Raw genomic sequence first — 22,208 nt, forward strand, 5'->3', positions numbered from 1 at the left:
TGAATTATAAGTCGTGCTTAAGGTATCTGCAGCATCAAGTACATATAATGGACACAATATTCCAACTCAATTGATTCTGACATCAAATAATGAACATTTGTTAGGCAGATACATACATATTCGATACGCTTTTGTGTAAATATCTAATATAGATCGATACATGTATACATTTTTATCAACTTTTAATGTATAAATTTTGAAGAATTCACATAAAATATTCACGTTAGACCTATTAGACACGAGTACTACGTGAATTAATTAGGTAATCCAGTAGTGGACTCTTTCACAAAACTGATAACTAAGTTGCGCTTTTTGAAGCGCTTTTTATTATATCTTTTCCCTTTCCAATTTGTTAAGAGAATTAAACACTAACTGAAAAATTGTACCAGAAATGTAATAAGGAATTGTTATTCCAGCTTGATTGCCACTAGTTTAGAAATGTATGTAGACATGAAACCATTTTCTGGAAAGTCAATAAAACTTTGAATTTTTAATTTTTTTCATATCAGTTAGTCAAGCAAAGTTGTGATTTGTTCATGGCTCTCCATTATCTCAACAACTTAGTGGAACAGCATTAACCAAAACATGGGTAAAAACTCGGATGAGTTTGGATTATTTTAAGCATCCAAATCATCTAGTCACTTTCTTAGTTTAGGACTTTAGGCTATATAAATTCCTAGTTACACCATTCTCAAATACACAAAAAAGAAAAACAACAATCCAATCAGCCTTAGAACCTAAATCTTCTCAATGGGGAGCCAAATGAAGAAGCAATGGCATCAATTAGCTTGTGCTTTAGCATTTTTCTTTATTGCAACTTGCACTATGGCATATTCACCCGATTCTTATAAATCACCAGTTCCGTCATATAATCAAGTACCAGTGTCAAAAGACAATTACGAAGTGCCACAAGTATCGAAGAACAATTACAAGGTACCCTCAGTGCCTAAACAAGAATACAAGGCACCATCTTTGCCAAAGGATAACTACTACACGAAGCCATCGGTTCCAAAAGATAACTACAAGAAGGTGCCATCTGTTCCGAAAGATAATTACTACAAGGCACCTACAATGCCTAAGCCGGAGTACAACGCGCCATCTTTGCCAAAGAATGACTACTACAAGAAACCATATGTTCCAGAATATAACTACAAGAAGGTGCCATCTCTTCCAAAAGATAACTACTACAAAGTACCTTCAGTGCCTAAACAGGAATACAAGGCGCCATCTTTGCCAAAGAACGACTACTACAAGAAACCATCAGTTCCAAAAGATAACTATTACAAGGCACCCTCAACGCCTAAACAGGAATACAAGGTGCCATCTGTACCCGGGAATGAATACTACAAAAAGCCATCAGTGCCAAAGAATAACTACAAGGTGCCTTCTATTCTAAAGGATAACTACTATAAGGTACCCTCAGTGCCTAAACCGGAATACCAGGTGCCGTCTGTACCAAAGAATGTCTATTACAAAAAGCCATCAGCTCCAAAGAATAACTACAAGGTGCCTTCTGTTCCAAAGGATAACTACTATAAGGCACCCTCGGTGCCTAAATCGGAATACCAGATTCCATCTGTACCAAAGAATGACTACTACAAAAAGCCATCAGTTCCAAAGAATGACTACTATAAAAAGCCATCAGTTTCAAAAACTGACTATTACAAGGTACCCTCAATGCCTAAACAAGAATACAAAGTGCCATCTTTACCGAAGAATGACTACTACAAGAAACCTTCAGCTTCACCTCCACCGCCATACTACTATAATTCACCCCCTCCCCCTTCACCATCACCACCACCTCCTTACTCTTATCAATCATCTTCAACTCCTTCTCCATCACCACCTCCTCCATATTATTAAACTTCAAACACAACATAATCTCAAGGGTCTTGAGTTGAAGGCATGATATCAAAGAATTTAATTCTTAATTTGTTGTTTCTTTCTTTTCCTTATTCGGTTGGCAATTGTTTTGTCATTTAAATTGTATCTTGAATGTTTCCAGAGAATTATTTCAGTTGAATACAAGTTCCTTTTATTGATCTAGTTTATGTATTTTCACCTATTCTTCCAGCAATCCCCAATTTCTTCACATAAATTTATTGATCAAATCCATAGCATATAGTCAAATCTCACTTTATTCACCCCAAAATAATAATTCATTAAGTTATAAGAATGAAATAATATTTCATAAGTTATAAGAATGCAATAGTATTTCAGTTTTCCGCAAAATATTACTCTTTCCGGTTTCCACTATAATTAGGGCCAACGTACGTAGAAAGGGAGAAATTCAAAAATAGCCAGATTTATAAATGGTCGTTGAAAAATAGTCACAGTTTCAAAAGTAATCGAATTTAGCCACTTTTCATATAAAGATATATCTGAACGAAAATACTGTTCAAAATCCGAAAAATATTCCAGCATAATATACTGGAACTCCAGTATAATATACTGGAGTTCAAGTATAATATAATGGACTTCCAGCATAATATACTGGAGTTCCAGTATAATATACCGGTCTAGCATAATATGCTGGAAGTTCATACACAGGTACTCCAATCTTCAGTATATTATGCTGGAACTTTTCGCGTGTTAGAGTTCCAGCATAATATGCTGGAAGTTCATATACATGTACACCAATCTCCAGTATATTATGCTGGAACTTTCCGTGTTGCAGCAAAATAGTGGCTATTTTCAATGACTTTGCAAACACTTGCTATTTTTTAATTAACAGTCCGAAAACTGGTTAGCCTGTGTTATTTTTACCTGTAGAAAAGCTCTATCGAATAGCAAAAAAATTTAGATAAAAAGAATGAATTTAATTTTTTAGATACTCAATAACCACTTAATTTTTGAAATACTCGATTGCTTGAATATACTTTAATTTCTTCCTGGTTTTGGATTTTGTATGGTCGGATTCTTTTTCAATTGGGTCGGGTATCCATTAGATTGAAGAAAAAAAATTGGTTAAAATGTCGTATGTGTTGATGTGAGAGTTTAAATTAGTAACAATTATTTTAGTGCATCAGAAGGGTTGGGTTTCTGAATATTGTGATTAGTTTTTGTTTCAAGAGTCTTGTGATTTTTATGTGACAAAACAAAGTTTTGTGACTTTAATAGGGAAAAAATAATGTGACGTTTATTACATCTACCTTCATCTGCTTCCTTTTACTAATTCAGTATACTAAAAAAAGACCAGGTCAGTTAAGTAGAGAAAGTTCTAACTCTATCTTTCATGGCTTTCTAAATATAAATGTATGACATTAGAATTAGAATATCATTGGACTAAATCCAAAATAATACAATATAATATTATTTTTTGTATAACCATCTATATTTGATACCTATTTGCCCGACTAATTTAGATTCGCATAGAGCCCACAAAAGAGAAAAACATTTCCTATCAGGAATTTTTTACTCCTAAAGCTTAAATCCATATCCTCTAATTAAAAATAAAGGGATCATATTCATTCTAGTGTATCTTTTAGTGGTGTATCGTATATTCTTATTTCTTACAGCATCAAGTTCATATATGATGGACCCAACCTTCCAACTTTGATGCTTACATGATAGACAGAGGCCGATCCAGGATTAAATTTAATGGGTTCAGTTATTAAAATCTTTAGTATTAAACTCATTGTACTATTAAAATTATGGGTTCAAATCTAATAATTATTGAGATTTTAGTAGGTGTTTACATATAAATTCATATTATGTATCAGAAGTTATGAGAATAAACTTTTTAATACTAAAATAATTAGCGCTAAGAAGTCGTAAGGTATTACAAAAGCTTAATTAGAATGAACTGAAATGTATTATAAGCTCGGGAAAATATAGAAAAACAAAACAGTTTCTCTATTTTCCTTTATTGCCACTAGTTTAGAAATGTATGTAGACATGGAAACATTTTTTTTAAATTCAATAAATTCTGGATCTTATTTTAAATTTAAGTCAGTCAAGCAAAGTTGTGACTTATTCATGGCTCTCCATTATCTCAAGACCTTAGTGGAACAACATTAACAAAAAAATGGATAAATCTCATATGAGTTTGGATTATTATACTCATCCAGATTATCAAGTCACCTTCTTAGTTTAGGCTATATAAACTCATAGTTACACACAAAAAAGAAACAAACTAACAATCCAATCAGCCTTAGAACCCAAATCCTCTCAATGGGGAGCCAAATGAAGAAGCAATGCCATCAATTTGTTTGTGCTTTGGCATTTTTCTTGATTGCCACTTCCACTATGGCATATTCAGCTGATTCTTATAAATCACCAGTTCCATCATATAATCAAGTACCAAGCCAAGTACCAGTGTCAAAAGGCAATTACGAAGTGCCACAAGTGTCCAAGAACGATTACAAGGTACCCTCAGTGTCTAAACAAGAATACAAAGCACCATCTTTGCCAAAGGATAACTACTACATGAAGCCATCAGTTCCAAAAGATAACTACAAGAAAGTGTCATCTGTTCCAAAAGATAATTACTACAAGGCACCCATAGTGCCTAAACCGGAATATAAGGCGCCATCTTTGCCAAAGAATGACTACTACAAAAAACCATTTGTTCCGGAATATAACTACAAGAAGATACCATCTCTTCCCAAAAATAACTACTATAAGGCACCTTCGGTGCCTAAACAGGATTACAAGGTGCCATCATTGCCAAAGACTACTACAAGAAACCATCAGTTCCAAAAGATACGTACAAGAAGGTGTCATCTCTTCCAAAAGATAACTATTACAAGGCACCATCAACGCCTAAACCGGAATATAAGATGCCATCAGTACCAAAGAGTGACTACTACAAAAAGCCATTAGTTCCAAAAGATAATTACAATGTGCCATCTGTTCCAAAGGATAACTACTACAAGGTACCCTCAGTGTCTAAACAAGAATACAAGGCACCATCTTTGCCAAAAAATGATTACTCCAAAAAGACATCAGTTCCAAAAGATAACTACAAGGTGCCATCTCTTCCAAAGGATAACTACTACAAGGTACTTTCAGTGCCTAAACCGGAATACAAGGTGCCCTCTTTGCCAAAAAATGACTACTACAAGAAACCTTCAACTCCAAAAGATAACTATAAGGTGCCATTTGTTCCAAAAGATAATTACTACAAGGTACCCTCAGTGCCTAAACCGGAATACAACGTGCCCTCTTTGCCAAAGAATGACTACTACAAGAAACCTTCACCGTCTCCTCCACCACCGTATTACTATAATTCTCCCCCTCCTCCTTCACCATCACCGCCATCTCCATACTATTATCAATCATCTTCAACCCCTTCTCCACCACCACCTCCTCCATATTATTAAAGCTTCATCTTTCATGTTCATCATGTTTTCAGATAGCCATTCTCCAACATAACATAATCTTAAGGGATATCTCTATTGAGTTTAAGGCATGATATCAAAATTTGTAATTCTTTATTTGTTGTTTTCCTTAATCCTTTTATTATTGCAATTGTTTTGTCATTTAAGTTGTCCTTTGAATGTTTCCACAGAATTGTTTGATAAATTGATCACAATTCACAAGTTCTTTTATTGAAAGTGAAAGTTCATGTACTAGTACATCATATCATATATCAGTCCAATAATTTTCATTTCACTGTCTGATCTTTATTACCTTTTCTTTCTTTTTTTTGAAAATTAGTAGGTTAACAATTTTTCTTTTTCATCTTTGTATCTTTGCTGGCACTTTTAAGCTTTAGGCCTGCAAAGTCCATTAGCCAATAAAATTTTATAAGAAAAATGAAATTGTATAGTCACTCTAAAAATAATAGCCGAAAAAGTGTATAATTTTTGTATATATATATATATATATATATATATATATATATATATATATATATTGTATGTTATATACAAAAATTATATACAAATTTGATATACTTTTTCGGCTACAAATTGTAAATAGTTTCTGACGCTGGCTAAAAGTGATAATACCCCAATTTGATATGCTTGGTTTTCGAATTCTTTTCCTTTTCTTTTGATAAAATTCGACCCTCCAAATTCTTCTCCTTTTCTTTTGATTATATTTTTCGAATTGCCTTTTTCCTTTTCGTATTAATACCCAACTTTTTTTAACGTTAACGGCGATATATCAACGTGCACTCAACATCTAAAGCCTTGTATTATTTAATTTCTCCATTAGACAATCTCTTAATTAAGGATCTCCTTTTCTATCTCTTAAATTCAAGTATTGTTCTATTTGTTTAAGTTTTCTTTTTATTAAATATTCAACTTATTTTGATGAAAATTTTGGAAGATGAAGTTATTACTCATAAGACAACATAGATATTTTGATATTAAGGATCTCTAATTTAATTCCCATGATAATGCGGGTTATCACTAGTGGTTACTCTCGACCAAAGTAATTATTTTTCAGTCATTGGAATTCAATCGTCAAAATCAATAAAAAGACCATCATGAACATCGAGATCCAGATTAATTTATATTGTTGGGAGGTACCCAAGAAAGAAAAATGTTACTTTTGGATCACAAATAACAGATAAAATGGCAATAAGATAAAATCTAATTAATTAGAGCGACTTTTGTCTAGGCTCAAGGCGAGCACCAAGAATTTTGCCTTTTCAAACATTGAGTACAAAAGATTTATGTCAATTTTTTCGGTCGATATTATAGATCGATTTTTCATTTTTTTTTAGTAGTTAGAGTACCTGTGACTTCAATGTATGCAAACACACAAACTTTATATATATTTCTGTTACGTACTCTAAATATAGAGATATGTAGTTGGAATTAAATGTCATAAAACTAACACTTGAGGGCATTAATTAACAATTCCAAAACTATATATATCCATTAGTTAAAGATACCTTCCAATTCTGTTAGTTTTTATAGAACAGAAGTAACCCCACATAAGTTGTTATTCTTTTAGTGATGAAAGCATTTTGTATAATGGACCCAACATTCCAACTCAACTGATTATGACATCACATAATGGACTTCATTCAAGGCGGATATAATATATAATCAACTAAATTTGGGGAAATACACAAACAGTCATTTTTACGATTGTTATTTATGATTTAGTCGGTACTTATTTTGTCCTGAAAAATTAAACTGAAAAAACTGAAATTCAGAACATGTTGGCTAATTTCTAAATAACAACCATGTAGAATGGTTATGTGGTATCATTTTTACACTAATCTTTCAATTAATTGAAACTTAAGTATACTTAGCGAAACATCACAAGGGAAAATATTGAAGTTTGTTAATATTTCAAGGACTAAAAGCCCAATCTTCCAAAAGTATTTGAAATTGATATCATTAGCCTAGGAGCACGTTAATAACTAATTAAAACAATCCATTTTATTTCTTTAATTTATTCCTATTCCAAGGCAAAAAACTATGCAATATCTTAATCAATCTCAAGAATAAAAATTAGCAATCGCAAAGTTTATACCTTTCCAAGGCAAATTTCATTTTTATTTCTTCCATTTTCAGTGTTTTGAATTCAACAAAGTTTCTTAAGTTAGGTAAAGAGAGTTAAAATTTCTTATTATGGGCAACATAACCTAAAAGTCACGTAGGAATTTAACTCTCAATTGTACTATTTTATACCTTAAGGTAAACATACGCGGGACAAAATATTCGTGGAAGCAATCAATGAATAGAGTTGATGTCAACTAACAAGACAGTTTGGAATCATAAAGAGAAAAGAAAAAAAGGAGACAATATGGGGAACAAATGACTTGATGTCCACCTCTATTGTTGAGGGTGGTCATATTATTTGAACAGTAGGTATGGTTTCAATTTAAATATATATATTACAACAACAACAAACAACAAAGTATAATTTTATTAGTGGGGTCTGGAAAGGATAGTGTGTATGCAGACTTTACCCCTATTCTGGGGTAGAGAGGCTGTTTCCGATAGACCCTCGGCTCCCTACCTCCAAGAACTCCCCACCTTGCTCTTGGGGTGACTCGACCTCATAATCTCTTGGTTGGAAGTGGAGGGTGCTCACCACTAGAGCAACCCACAAAATATATACATTGATCCTACAAAATGAAAGTATTGTAGTCTCACGAAGATTTTAATTTTCTAAATCTGAAAAAATAGAAGAATTAGAAGAAAGAAGAAGAAAACGATATGATGATAAATTAAGGGGGATAGTTTATTTGGATGATTGTTATTTATTGTATTGTATATTTGTATGTTACTTTATGTGAAATGCATAAGTAACCTCTTGAATTAAGGCTGGAGTTCTAACTACACACTTTATCTTTTGTTGTGGTCCTATTACCCCTTGAACTATTTAATAGTAGAATTATTAACCCCTAAATGTTGAGGTGGCATATATAGTGTGTTTTACTCTCTTTGAGAGAGTGAGAAGCAAAAAAAGTGGGGAAAAAAATTATTTTTGTAATTTTCTTTTACAATAAAAAAAATAACTCTTTTTGTTTTTCTTTTATTCTTTTCCGCCGAAGACCATGAACGCCGTTAACCTTCTCGGGGCAACTATTTTTCCTTTCTTTTATTTTCCTTCTAATCTTCTTCCTCTCACTCTCAACACCACATCCACGCTGTAACCACCACCTTCACCTTCCCCCACCAGGTGATAAGGCCCACATTTTTATTCTTCACTCATTTGATCTTCACCTCGGCACCACCACCTCAGTACCATCATCATTACCCAAACCCGGATCTTATCTCTCCAGCTTCCCACCGGAACATAGAAGTCACCGAAAAAATAAAATCAAAATCGGAACTCACAATCGGTAACAATAAATTCCCCGCCGATAAAAATGGAGTTCCTAGTATTTCAACATGAAACAAGCAATAGACCCACATACACAGACTCTAATCAAATTAGGATTGGATCAAAGAATGATCTTTATAAACAGTTGAAAATTTTGAACGTGAAGAAAGAATGAAAAAGAAATTAAAAAAGTGTAATAGGATAAAAAGAAAGAGAAAAAAAGGAAAAGAAAGAGTAACAAAATTCAAAAATTACGAAATAGACACACGGCAGCGCGTGTATTTCACTGCCTGCCAAGAATTTGGTTATCCAGTTTCAGGGTGATATTTATTCCGTTTTAAAAAAGCTCATGGGGTGATAGGACACCCGCAAAAATAAGGTGTGTAGTTGAAACTTCGGCTTTAGGTCAAGGGAATACTTATGCGTTTTCCCTTACTTTAAAATACAATGTTTGTTTTGATTGTTACTTAAATTTTATTATATTGTATCGTAATATTCATCGTTACGTAACAACGAAAAGTGTCACTTTATGAAACGATGGATTTCGTATGGTGGCGGCGTTTTCTTGTTTTTTTTCTCTCATCTTACCTTTCCTTATTATTTAATAATCATATTTTATCTTTTACCCTACTTTTTTTATATAATAATTCTGCTATGTATTCTATTTTTTCTTAGTAATGTTATAAGTTTATTCTTCATATTGTTGGTGTGTAGCAAATGAAGCGATGTCAAACGATACAATCCATCCAAATATTGTATTCATCAAACAATACAATATAATGCAGTACAATATAATACGATACATTATGAAAAGACATGTAACCACATTTTTAGAAGAGATGTTGTACTCTCACGAATTTAATAACTCTCTAAACTAGTGATCATTCCACCAACATCATGTATCAAGTCAACAATACAATTAGTTGAACGGTTTTGTATTAAAAAAAATAAATAAACACTAAATCTACACCTTAGTGATACAAAATAATAATTTATGAAGTAATATCATTCACCTACTGATTTAAAATTCCGGATTTGTCTATTTGTTACCTCGCTTTTAAGAACTCTTTTTTCTTTGCTCATCTCCCCTACCTTTGTGACACAAAATATTAATATGTTAACGTAGTATTCATTCATTATTAAAAATCCGAATTTGTCTCAATTTTTCAATAATTTTTAATTTAAAATTTTTCTCTCTATGACCTATAAGTCACGGGTTCGAGCCGTGAAATAATCACTAATACTTGAATTATAATAGGTTGTCTATATCACGTCTTTTGGGGTGCGACACTTCCCCGGACCTCACGTGAAGGTGAAATACTTTGTGTATCGGATCGTCATTTGGATTTGCCTCGATTTATTACAGTAATTTTTAATTTTAGAATTTATTAAAAGTTACCTTACTTTTAGGAAACATTTTCTTCGCCCATAACCCTTGGGGGGTTGGGGGGCGCAACGAAGCTGCCTCGAAATTAGAATATGCAAAATCACGGGTGATCACTTTAGTCCAATTCAGAAATCACAAGATACCATATAATAAAATAAAATAAAAAAAATCAAAATAATGCCAAAAATCCCACCCACCATAGCTCCAACAGAGGGGGAAAAAATATACATCTCCTATAATTACTCCACTAAAAAATAAACTATAATTCAAAACGAAGCAAAAGATAAACGTCGAACATCTCTTGTTTTTTCCGGCCTTTTATATATAGGCAACTACCACAGGATACGGAATTAAGCTATACACTAATGTGATTCAAAATTTAAATTAAATAAATTTAATCTTTAAATTTTCCCGCCAAACCTATTGTACTTATTAAAATTATGAGATCATAATATTTTTCAGTTGAATTATCGAGTTTATGTTGCATCTGTCTATAATGAAAAAAGATTTTTACGCTATTAGTATAATTTACTAGCAATAGCAAATTAGTATTCTATTTCACAAGTTATCATATTAGGTTTGTTATAAAATAATACCCGTTAAATGAAGCTATATACCGCGAATAGTACACAAAAATTAAACTCAATGTTAAGTTATTGAGTGGGAAATTACACTGTATTAGCTATTTTGGTAACAATTTGTGAATAGTGAATCCATCTTGGGATAAATATATATAGTAAATTAGTAATTACGAGCTTTTAGTTATCATAAATAATCCATTCTGTTTTATCTCTTTGTGCTGTGCATGTCCATATTTGAAAACAACTTTGTGAGAAAATCTTGGCACCATTTTCTGAGTTATTAACTTTGAACAACCTTCCAAAGATAAATAACACATCCGTGATTCTCTTCTGTCTATATCTCCTTATCTCCATTTTTAAAAAAATAATCATATCTCCTTATCTCCATTTTTTTAAAAATAATACCTTATCCTACATTTGTGTGTGTGTGTATATATATATATACATGTGTGTGTGTGTGTGTGTTGTGTATTTACGTATATAAATATCTCTTGTTTATGTCATAGGTATGAATATTTTGATTTGTAGTGAAAGACAAATCATTCATTCTTAACTTAAACTCCATTCTTTCTTCTTCTTTTTTTGTCTTTTTCTTGAATCTTTATTTTACTTCTAAGTAGTTCCAAACTATGGTGTTAACATATTATTTGTACTTATGCTTTCTTATTTTAATGGGGTTTTGATTTTCTTGGTTTTTTCTGCTCACTGTGTTTTGGTTCCTTTTGCTTTCACTTGTGGCAAAAAATATCTAGCTGTGGATAATTTTTGTTATACAAGAAAAACAATTCTTGCCTTTCACGGGACTTTGGTATTTTGGTTGGTTCAATTGTCAACATTCTTTATTGATTGATTGCTATAAATTGGTGGGGTTGGTTTTGCTCTCTTATTATTCTACATAAAGATATGTTTTTTCCTTCCTTCTAATGTTCTTTGAAAAGTGCAATTTTTATTATATTTTGAGCTTAGAATGAGTTTTTCTTGAGAGTTTTCTATCAGTTTTAGTTCATAGGGGTTCATTATTTTGATCAAGATGAAGTCTTTAGTGTTCTTGAAAATGTTGGGGTTGGTGTTTTTTTCTATGTTATTTGGTGGTGTGATGTGTAAGGAGTGTACTAATATTCCTACTCAATTATCATCACATACACTAAGATATGAGTTATTATCATCAAAGAATGAATCTTGGAAAGAAGAGATGTATTCTCATTACCATTTGACTCCTACCGATGATTCGGCCTGGTCTAATTTGCTTCCAAGGAAAATGTTAAAGGAGGAGGAAGAATTTGACTGGGTAATGATGTATAGAAAGATAAAGAATTCTGGTGGTGTTAAAGGGATTGATGGTTTATTGAATGAGGTTTCACTTAATGATGTGAGATTGGAACCAAATTCAATACATGGAATAGCTCAGCAGACTAATTTGGAGTATTTGTTGCTGTTGGATGTTGATAGTTTGGTATGGAGTTTTAGGAAAACAGCTGGTTTGGAGACTCCTGGTCAACCATATGGAGGTTGGGAAGGTCCAAATGTTGAGCTTCGCGGTCATTTTGTTGGTTAGTCCTGTTTTATATTCAGTAATTTTTATTCATATAGTTGACTCATACTTGCTTGTGATTGAGGCATAGTTGTATTACTTATTCTCAACAACTGATCATGTGATCAGATACTTATTAGTTCAAGTTAATGTCACTATTTTCTGTCAATGTCCTAAAACTATGTTGCGCGGACTCTCCAAAATGCCATCGCACCCGTGTCGGACTTTCATCAAAAGTGCACTACTTTTGGAGGATCCGACACACACCCAGTGACATTTTCGGAGAGTCAGGGCAAAATATCCTGAAAGCAAGATTTTGTAGAATGACTTACAAGAATCTTTTTTCAACATGTTAAAGAATCACTCTTACTGACCTTTTGATTGCGGATTTTGAAAACAAATATGAAAAACTATCAATGTTTAGTACTGGATTAGTGACCAGAATACTGCAGTATGAAAAAACTATCAATGTTTTTGTTTTTCAGTATGTTTATTTTCTGATCATTTAAGATAAGGTTTCGGCAGTTGTACTTCATTCAATTATGTGCTTGTATCGGCGATATGATGTACTTATTGTACTGATGTTAAATGTTAACTTGAAAAGGGCATTACCTTAGCGCCTCGGCACAGATGTGGGCTAGCACTCATAATGACAGCCTCAAACAGAAAATGTCTGCTGTTGTTTCTGCACTTTCGGTTTGTCAAGAGAAAATGGGATCAGGTTATCTATCTGCTTTCCCTTCTGAACTTTTCGACCGTGTTGAAGCTATAAAACCAGTATGGGCGCCATACTATACAATACACAAGGTAAACTAGACTAAATTGCTAAAAGTTTTTGTCTCTACATCTGTTTTTGTTCTTAAATAAGTGACTTATTCCATTGGACTTGACAGATATTGGCAGGTCTCTTAGACCAGTATATGTTAGCTGGTAACGATCAAGCTTTAAAAATGACTACGTGGATGGCCGAATACTTCTACAACCGAGTGCAGAATGTGATATCAAAGTATACCATTGAACGACACTGGCGATCTTTAAATGAAGAAACTGGTGGCATGAATGATGTTCTTTATAAGTTGTATAGTGTAACGGTATGTATAATATGTCGAATGAACTGTCTTACCTTTTCTTTATCCTTCTACTTTCTGTTGTATAATTTCAAGTCCAAATGAGCACAACAGAACTGATTGCTTATCCTGATTTAACTCTTTCTTTTAATGGTTTTGCAGGGCAATTCAAAGCATTTAGTGCTGGCTCACCTATTTGACAAACCTTGCTTTCTAGGGCTATTAGCTTTAAAGGTGGAAATCACACTTCTGCTCAAATTCTGATTCATTTGTTCATACTAAAATGTCGTTTCTTGTATTTATCCTCATTGCTTTATCTGTAATAGAACGTGTTACACTCAACTGATCATGGCAACAGGAAATTATAATGTATGATTCTTTTCTTTACCATTTTTGATGTCTTCTGTTGAAACAGGCTGATGATATATCTGGTTTTCATGCCAATACACACATCCCAGTTGTTATTGGATCTCAACTTCGTTATGAAATTACTGGAGATCCCCTATATAAGGTACATTGATTTGCTTTTCAAGTTGTTTGACAGGAATATCGATCTTTTTAAGTTATTGAACTTCGTTTGACAGGAAATTGGAACGTATTTTATGGATATCGTTAATACTTCCCACAGCTATGCAACTGGTGGGACATCAGTTGGTGAGTTTTGGTAAGTGCCAATATTAGAAATTTAACTTTATTGATGAATCAGTTTTATTTCATGTTTGTTCAAGTACACTTGTTATAAGCTCAAAATTAGCTCATCTTTAGCATTTTCGCTGATATCTTTCTTCTCTCGTACAATCCTGAACAGGTCAGATCCAAAGCGGTTGGCAAGCACATTACAAACTGAGAATGAGGAATCTTGTACAACCTACAACATGCTGAAGGTGCGCTATAAGATTTTGTGCCTTTGTTTTTCTCTCTTTTTCTACCTAGGGGGGAAAGAGGATACACCCCCGCTTCTGCCTCTATCAGGTGGCGACAGTCCCTCCCCCCCCCCCAAAAACCGACAGCATAGAGGGGCTGCTCCAACATCCGCACTACAACCAATAAAAATGCCCTCCAGAGTGATATATTCTTTCTAGTCTCGTTTGCTTTCGAGAAAAGTTTAGTTATGAAAACTTTCATTGCTTCCTTTCTCGGAGAAATGAGAGAGGAAGGAACTAAAGTACTACTATTGCAGTTTATATTTGTTCATAGGCAATTCTGTAAGTGTATTTCTTTTCTTTTTTTAATATCTTTGTAGGTGTCCCGACACCTGTTCAGATGGACAAAAGAAATGGCATATGCTGATTATTATGAACGCGCATTAACAAATGGTGTACTCAGCATACAAAGGGGAAGAGATCCTGGTGTAATGATATATATGCTTCCTCTTCTTCGTGGTGGTTCCAAGGCTCGGAGCTACCACGGATGGGGAACACAGTTCGATTCCTTTTGGTGTTGCTATGGAACAGGTGTTGGAATCAATCCTCAACTTTTAATCCTTCCCCTTTTTTTCTGGCAAAGAAGTTATGTTCTCAAACTATAATGGTTGGTTTACCTTGTTTCCCTCTGTAGGAATTGAATCATTCTCCAAGTTGGGAGATTCTATATATTTCGAAGAGAAAGGGAGTTCGCCGAGCCTCTACATTATCCAGTATATACCTAGCTCTCTTGATTGGAAGTCTGGGCAGATATTGGTGAGTCAGAAAATCGAGCCTGTTGTTTCGTGGGATAATCGCCTCCAAGTGACAATTACCATATCTTCAAACGGGGTAAGCGTTCATTTTATCATGCTATATCTTCAGATTATTGCATTTATGTTTTTAACTTTTCTACTTGCTGACTAAATAGCATGTATCTATCATGCTTTTTACCTTGAGTACTGTCTTTTGCTATGTTGTGCGGTATCTCCAAAAATGTTGTTGCACCCATGTCGGATCCTCCAAAAATGCACTACTTCTGGAGGATCCGATACGCACCCAGTAACATTTTTTGCAGAGTCCGAGCAACATAAGTCTTTTGGAATAGTCAATAGATTATATCCTGTATAATTGTTTCTTTCAGCAGGCAACTGGTGCATCTTCAACACTGAACTTGAGAATACCAAGCTGGACACATTCAAGTGGCGCAAAGGCAACTTTAAATGGAAAGGATTTGTCTCTACCAACACCAGGTGTGACATTTTCTTTCATCTGATGCTGTTGCATTATCACCAAGTCATTTTCTTTACTTAGTTATCAGTCTTTTGTATAGTTGGTACTCCTGCCGTTCCACTTTGTTTGGTACTATTTCCTTATTAGTCCGTTCCAAAAAAGAATGACACATTTCAATATTTCCTTAATGGGAACTTTATATAGCCACACAGATGCTATGGCTTATTTAAGACCACAAGTTTTAAATGTCTTCATTTCTTTCTTAAACTTTTTGAGTTAAACTATGACAGACAAAGTGAAACGGAGAGAGTATCTTTTAAGGAAAAGTTTTAAGGTATTCTATGTCTACTCGTCGATGCAGGTAACTTCCTATCAATCACCAAAAAGTGGGGCCAAGGCGATAAAATCACTCTCGAGCTACCCATGAGTCTTAGAACCGAGGCCATTAAAGGTACTTCTTTAACTGTTTCTGATGTTCTATCAGTTTCTATGTACCTGCTTCGCGTGGAGAAGAGATCTCTCGATTTTGTAACAGCTAACGAATTCTTGTGTGATGTTTCAGATGATCGGCCTGAGTATGCATCCGTTCAGGCAATTCTCTACGGTCCATACCTTCTAGCTGGCCATTCTAGTGGTGATTGGGATATTGAAACAAAGTCAACCACTGTTCTTTCGGACGTGATAACTCCCATTCCAGCCGATTATAATTCTCAGTTAATATCTCTTATGCAAGAATCTGGTAATGCAACATATGTTCTTACAAACTCCAATCAGTCAATTCAAATGGAAAAGTTCCCTGAAGCTGGAACAGATGCTGCTGTTAGTGCTACATTCAGACTCATTTCACTTAACATGTCATCTGTTAAGCTTTCAGAACGAAAAGATTTCATCGGAAATCAAGTCATGTTAGAGCCCTTTGATTTCCCTGGAATGTTTATATCTCATCAAGGGCAAGAACAAAGTCTTGGGATCGCTGCCTCCTCGGATGAGGGTGGTTCTTTGTTCCGTTTGACTGTTGGATTGGACGGGAAAGACGATACAGTTTCTCTTGAGTCTGAATCACAGAAAGGTTGTTTCATTTATACTGGTGTGGGTTACAAATCCAGTTCAACTGTCAAGCTTAGCTGCAATTCAGAGTCCTCGGATGCTGGTTTCAAACAGGCAGCAAGCTTTAAATTGGGAAATGGCATTAGTGAATATCATCCTATTAGTTTTGTGGCAAAAGGGGCAAAGAGAAACTTTGTTTTGGCACCATTACTTAGCTTGAGAGATGAATCTTATACTGTGTATTTTAACATTCAATCATAGAGAGAGTGGTAGCCAGGGAAGTTACTGTTTGTTCCAGATGACAATAAAATCATATATGTTCAACTTCCAATATTATGTTTAGATAGGAGAAGCTGCTATGTATCTAGCCTATAATCATTAAAATTGCTTGTCTAGTATTTATTTTAGTCTTCAGTTTGAGAATCCTTAATTTCTCTTGAAAGAAGATTTTTGAATATTTGAACAGAAATGAATACAGAGTATTTCACACAGATGAACCAAACTTGTTTAGGATTGACGTGTAGTTGATCAATTGATTGATTGATGTGATGAAAACATGTCAAATAGGCATTTTGGAATTAGGACTATACTTTGTAGGCGTTTGGACATAAAAAATATGATTTTTTTTAAAAAAAATAGTATTTGAAATTAAGTTGAAAAATAGCATTTGTAATTTGAAATTATATTTGGACATGCATTTCCCTTAAAAAAAATATTGTAATTTTGTGACTGGGGAAAAAAGTTTTTTTTTTTTTTTTCCGAAAATCTCCAAAAAAACTTACAAATTTTCATGGACAAACATGATTTTGAAAAAACAAATTCCGGAAAAAAGGAGAAAAAAATCTATGGACAAACGAGGCTTTTCTTCTTCCATACAGAAATTTGAAATTTACTGTTAACTTGTGTGAACTACCAGAAATAACCAACATATGTAATACGAACAGCTCATCCAAGAACCACAGCTCGAAAATAATTTAAGAGTCAGTCGATTAAGCTGCAAATATATGCAGATAGAACCTTATGAATTAATCTTCAGCAATCAGCAGCCTTCAAAGAACTCAAGTTAAAATGTAAGAATAACCTCAATAGCTACTATTTCCGACAACCTTCGAATTTGAACTGCAAATCCTAGACTATGTATATTTCCTCCTTGAACTGCTTCTTCAAAGAATAAGAAAGATAGACTGCAATATACATGCAGAAAGCCTTAGTCGAAAATTCTCTCCCCTGTTGACAGTGCTAGAAAAACGAAAGAACTAAAAATGCAGAGCAACCCCGGAATGCAAAACACTGCTGTCCAGCTTTCTGGACTTGTGAGATCCAACTGAGCGTCTTTAGCAGCTTCAAGTAGTCGACCAGTGAGATCAACTCCAACGATGCCAGCTAATGTACCAGCTGTATTTGAAATTCCCATAATAATTCCAGCATACCTTGGAGCAATATCCATGTAATTAACTGCGAACCCAGATCTTCCTAACGCCAAGAAACCAAGAGCCACGGAGGAACAAAATAGAGCCCCGCCAGATGTTCTAAAGTAAGGAAGAGCCATCAATGCAAGAGAAGCTACAACAAAACCCACTGTGTTTAAAAGTTTTCTGGTTTTAGTTATAGACAAGATTCTCCTTGTGACCAAGTGATCCGCGATCACTCCACCAATGTTTGAGAATATAAACATGTTAAAGTAGGGCATCATCTTGGAAAAGCCCATTTCTTGAAGGCTGATCTCGAGACCCAATTCAAAGTACGTAGGAAGCCAGTTCATGAGCATATAAAGAGCATAGTCAAAGGTGAAATAATTCACAACAATTGCCCAAACTGGTAAGCTCATGACAATTCGTTTCCATGGGATAGTTGGACTTTTGGTAGAATGTACTCCATTCTCTACTTTCATCTTTGAACTCCCTTTCGTGGGCAACTGGGATTCCCCAAAGCCCGAAGCAGTTGCTTTTGGATGCTCAGCACGAGGTGGATCAACTGCATAACTGAACCAGAGTAGTGACCACATTGCACCTAAAGCGGCTTCAGCAAGAAACACAGATTGAGGACCCCTATACTTCACCAGACTAGGAAGCATAAGCATTCCCGTAGCTGCACCTAAGTACATTCCAGAAGTTGTGAAGGAAACAGATCTTGATCTTTCATGCGGTGGTACCCACTGTGCGAGGACAGTGTGGATGGACGGGAAAATGAAACCTTGGGCCACACCAACGAGCAAGCGGGCTATTACCAAGACCATCGTTCGGTTTGGGTCAAGTGGTACAAAAGCGCATGTCAAAGACCATAAGAGAAAAGAAAGGAGGAGGACACGCCGTCCACCAATTTTTTGAGCTGCCCAACCACCAGGTACTTGTGAGCATGCATATCCATAGAAGAAGGTTGATAGAATTACACCTTTGCTAGTCTGACTTACCCCTGCAGCATCAGCAGCAGCAGTATACGCAATAGAGAAGCCCACTCGCTCTATGTAGCAGACAGAAGTGCAGATGAAGGTCAAAACTACAATTAAAAAGCGCTTTGGAAATCGACTGCTGCCCATAATTTGCTAATTTGTAAATGCAAGCCATACACTAGACGGCTTGAATTTCTGTTGAGGTGATCCACTAAACCGTAATGTGCAGCAGGCTTGAAATAATAGACAGAAAGAAAGAATCAGATCAAAACATTTAGCTGATTTACTAAATTTAACAATATAGAAACCAAACATTAATGGTAAATCATGCAAAAGCAGCTCAAAGAGATTCCAAACAGGGGAATACCGGAAACAAGGGAAAACACAACTGAAACAAATGGTACAACTCATATCTTGCATTTGAACTCAACAATAACACTTCCAAAGAAATAACGTTCAAAGGATTGGCCATCATAAGAAGCTAACCACTACAAAAGGTCACATCTTCTAATCTAAAATTCATCTAACCATATCTTTAGCATTGTTAGAGATCAGTTCAATATACCACCAAATTAGTCCCCTAAGTTTCTCAAAATTTGAACTTTCCTACTTAAAACTTCAAAAAAATCTTATTCCATCCCCAATTAAACACATAGTTTCTAAAGCCAACCAGCGCAAAATGGTTAAGAAAGACGGACCTTGAGCTTAACTCAATCTTAAAGACTAGCTTATGAGCTAAGGACTGCGCAAGACCATATAATGAGACAAAATCGCATTCCTTCAACCAATGTGAGATATTCTAACAACCACACATGCTCAAGACCGGATACGGGGCCCAACATTATGAAATACAACAACAAGGATGGACATGGTTCTGGAGCTTGGACCTAACTCAACCTCGAAAATTAGCTCATGAGGTCAGCATTGTCCAATACCACGTAACGAGACAACAGCATATTCCTTCAACTAATACGAGACACACTAACAAGAATCGAACCCCAATTCCCTCTTCCAGCATTATATAAGAAGCAAGTCATTCAAATAAAAATGTTAGTATAAACAAGAAAAAGAAGCTCTTTAAAATAAAAACAGAAAGTGAAACAATGAAAAAGATCTTATCTTTGACACCAACTTTTCAACAGGTCAACTACATTTCCCCAAACCCCATCTTACCACAACCTTAAAATCTATGAAAGGGAAACCCCATTAATCAAATTAAGAGAATTTCATAATACCCACAAGCTAAAAGATACAAAAGAATTACTTCAACAGCACCATTAAGCTTAAGATTAATTACCAGAAATCAGAAGAACCTGGTAGTGGGTATTTGCAAGATTATGAACAGTTCACTGGAGATCAAGAAAACAGTGTCACTTCAATGGCCAAAAATCTTTAATTTGTTAATTCAAGCATTCTGAAGGAGGTGGTTGGGGAGGTCTGTACTGGGGGAGGTGTAGTGAAAATGATAAAAATAACCCCCTATGTTTGAGGTTAGGTTCAAAGTAGCCCATTAGTATATACAGAGTTCTCACCAATTTTTTGTTTTGTTTTTATAGTTCCGACAAATATAACACAAAGAGTTCATTAAATACTTAGAGGGTGTTTGGCTGAGATTGTAAGCTGGTCAAACTAGCTTATAAGCACTTTTCGGCTTATCTACGCGTTTGGTAAAGTTAAAAGTGTTTATAAGCTAAGTGCTTATAAGTCAAAAATAAGTCAAAAACCATAAGCTGGTCACCCCCAGCTTATAAATTTTTAGCTTATAAGTACTTTAAGTTTGACCAAAATTTTTACTATTTTATTCTTAAAATATTCTTTTTTGAACAAAACTTTTGCATCGATACTCACTGCCTCAAGTACTATTTCAACCTAACCCCCCCCCCCCTCCCAAGTCTGCAATGCTCATTGATTATTTAATAAGCAAATTCTCTATTCTTTTGCATATTTATATCTATGTGATTGTGTATTAATCTTTGAACTGTATGTAATAAATGAGAACATATCAAATTTTTGGTATATTGCTTTCTAAGTGTTGTGGTAATAAAGACAGTGTTTGGTTCTCTTTAAATATTTTGTCATATTTAGGTTTATTTTTTACTGAGAAATTTTTATCAATTTATTAATTATTATAACTTATGATTATATGCTTATCATAAAATAAATTATATTTATCATAAAAGTTATCTTATCTAAGCACAGTTGTATTTAAAATAAAATGACAAATAGAATACTTTGTATTTGGATCGATTTGGAATCTAAAATTTTGAAGAAATTACTTTCTTATAAGTGTAAACACTTCTAAGGTTATTTAATTCATTTTAACAGAAAAAGATTTTATCAGCACTTTTTTATCAAATACTGCAACAGCTTATTATCAATTTCAGCACTTGTATCCAAACACGTAACTGCTTATTTATTAAATCAGTTTCAGCACTTAAAAGTGTTTTTCAGCACCTAATGCTTATCAGCTACTTTAAATCAGCTAATCCAAACGGGCTCTTAATAGAGACTAAAAATATTAACCTTTTTTCAAATTTAAAGGACCAAAAATGCTCAGTATATTACTTAAGGAACTATTTTGAACCTATTTTCAAACATAAAGGACCAATTTTGTCATTTTTTTATTGCGAAAAACGCCACACTATACGATATACACCCTAGAAATTAAAATTGTGGTTGAAGTTAAAGTAAATTAGTCATGTGCATATGAGTCTCAAACTCTCACAAGATTCTGTTTTTATAAAAAATATCACTTTATTATTAATTATTGAAGAATTAACCTGTTTGATATTGCTTCTAAAGTTTATTGCAACAATTAATAACTAACTACTAACGGGTTGTAGACAAGAATTAGAATGATCTAAGGTTGTGATTTCCCCTATTGTCGGAATCTTTTCCGCTACGTTTTCTATAAATTCGCCTAAGTCTTCTCTATCGATCATGAGCACTCTGACTGTTGTAAATCTCTCGCGAGTAACTACCATAATTTACTAGACATATTCTCCCGAATTACGCTAGCTGGCATTAAGTACGACTCACTCGGATCGCACCAAGGTTTCGTTATCCCTAATCCCACCTTTAAACCCTTCGTATTGATCCCTCATATACGTTAGGAGTGATGTTGTTCAACAACTACCTAAATATGCACTCTCTCCCGAGTAATACATACTAAATAGGCACAGCCAATTGATGGCCCTTCAATCAACCACAATAATATTATAGTTGAACAAATAGAGAAAATACTACGGCAAATCTATATTAACGTAACAGAAAAATCATCCTCCAATAGGTTCCATCAAAACCCTAGATTAGGAGTTTAGCTACTCATGCTCATA

At 34.3% G+C, this 22,208-nt stretch overlaps 3 protein-coding genes and 1 pseudogene across 5 annotated transcripts; 3 read left to right on the forward strand and 1 right to left on the reverse strand.

The window, feature by feature from the left end:
- The first annotated feature begins 716 nt into the window (after positions 1 to 716).
- Positions 717 to 2,042, forward strand: LOC107796493 (uncharacterized). The gene has a single exon (XM_016619280.2). It carries the CDS (start codon positions 751 to 753, stop codon positions 1,861 to 1,863), a length of 1,113 nt encoding a protein of 370 aa, XP_016474766.1. The 5' UTR covers positions 717 to 750; the 3' UTR covers positions 1,864 to 2,042.
- Positions 2,043 to 4,173: 2,131 nt separating this feature from the next.
- Positions 4,174 to 5,385, forward strand: LOC107796496 (uncharacterized; annotated as a pseudogene).
- A 5,819-nt stretch (positions 5,386 to 11,204) lies between these two features.
- Positions 11,205 to 16,926, forward strand: LOC107764936 (uncharacterized). Of its 2 annotated transcripts, none has more exons than XM_016583515.2 (12): positions 11,205 to 12,254; positions 12,840 to 13,042; positions 13,129 to 13,326; positions 13,465 to 13,536; positions 13,718 to 13,813; positions 13,887 to 13,966; positions 14,111 to 14,186; positions 14,546 to 14,756; positions 14,860 to 15,056; positions 15,352 to 15,457; positions 15,799 to 15,888; positions 16,000 to 16,926. In XM_016583515.2, exons 1-12 carry the CDS (start codon positions 11,735 to 11,737, stop codon positions 16,743 to 16,745), a joined length of 2,595 nt encoding a protein of 864 aa, XP_016439001.1. In that variant the 5' UTR covers positions 11,205 to 11,734; the 3' UTR covers positions 16,746 to 16,926. The 2 variants fall into 2 exon arrangements, with proteins under 2 accessions (XP_016439001.1, XP_016439000.1); XM_016583514.2 differs by having other exon boundaries at positions 11,429 to 12,254; positions 15,349 to 15,457.
- A 479-nt stretch (positions 16,927 to 17,405) lies between these two features.
- Positions 17,406 to 20,389, reverse strand: LOC107764937 (putative anion transporter 5). Of its 2 annotated transcripts, none has more exons than XM_016583516.2 (2): positions 20,171 to 20,389; positions 17,406 to 19,106 (listed from the first exon to the last, which is right to left on the reverse strand). In XM_016583516.2, the coding sequence occupies exon 2, from the start codon at positions 19,018 to 19,020 to the stop codon at positions 17,692 to 17,694; it is 1,329 nt and encodes a 442-aa protein (XP_016439002.1). In that variant the 5' UTR covers positions 19,021 to 19,106; positions 20,171 to 20,389; the 3' UTR covers positions 17,406 to 17,691. The 2 variants fall into 2 exon arrangements, with proteins under 2 accessions (XP_016439002.1, XP_075104922.1); XM_075248821.1 differs by having other exon boundaries at positions 20,187 to 20,366.
- Positions 20,390 to 22,208: the final 1,819 nt, after the last annotated feature.

Source organism: Nicotiana tabacum, unplaced genomic scaffold (assembly GCF_000715075.1).
Source record: "Nicotiana tabacum cultivar K326 unplaced genomic scaffold, ASM71507v2 Un00171, whole genome shotgun sequence".
Taxonomy (NCBI): domain Eukaryota; kingdom Viridiplantae; phylum Streptophyta; class Magnoliopsida; order Solanales; family Solanaceae; genus Nicotiana; species Nicotiana tabacum.

Bases quoted from the DNA above. Each gene is read 5' to 3' on its own strand.
- LOC107796493 (XM_016619280.2), top strand. From the start codon at position 751: ATGGGGAGCCAAATGAAGAAGCAATGGCATCAATTAGCTTGTGCTTTA.
- LOC107764936 (XM_016583514.2), top strand. From the start codon at position 11,735: ATGAAGTCTTTAGTGTTCTTGAAAATGTTGGGGTTGGTGTTTTTTTCT. The intron at 13,043-13,128 runs GTAAACTAGACT...TGGACTTGACAG, and splicing joins CATACTATACAATACACAAG to ATATTGGCAGGTCTCTTAGA. The intron at 13,537-13,717 runs GTGGAAATCACA...CTGTTGAAACAG, and splicing joins TAGGGCTATTAGCTTTAAAG to GCTGATGATATATCTGGTTT.
- LOC107764937 (XM_016583516.2), bottom strand. From the start codon at position 19,020: ATGGGCAGCAGTCGATTTCCAAAGCGCTTTTTAATTGTAGTTTTGACC.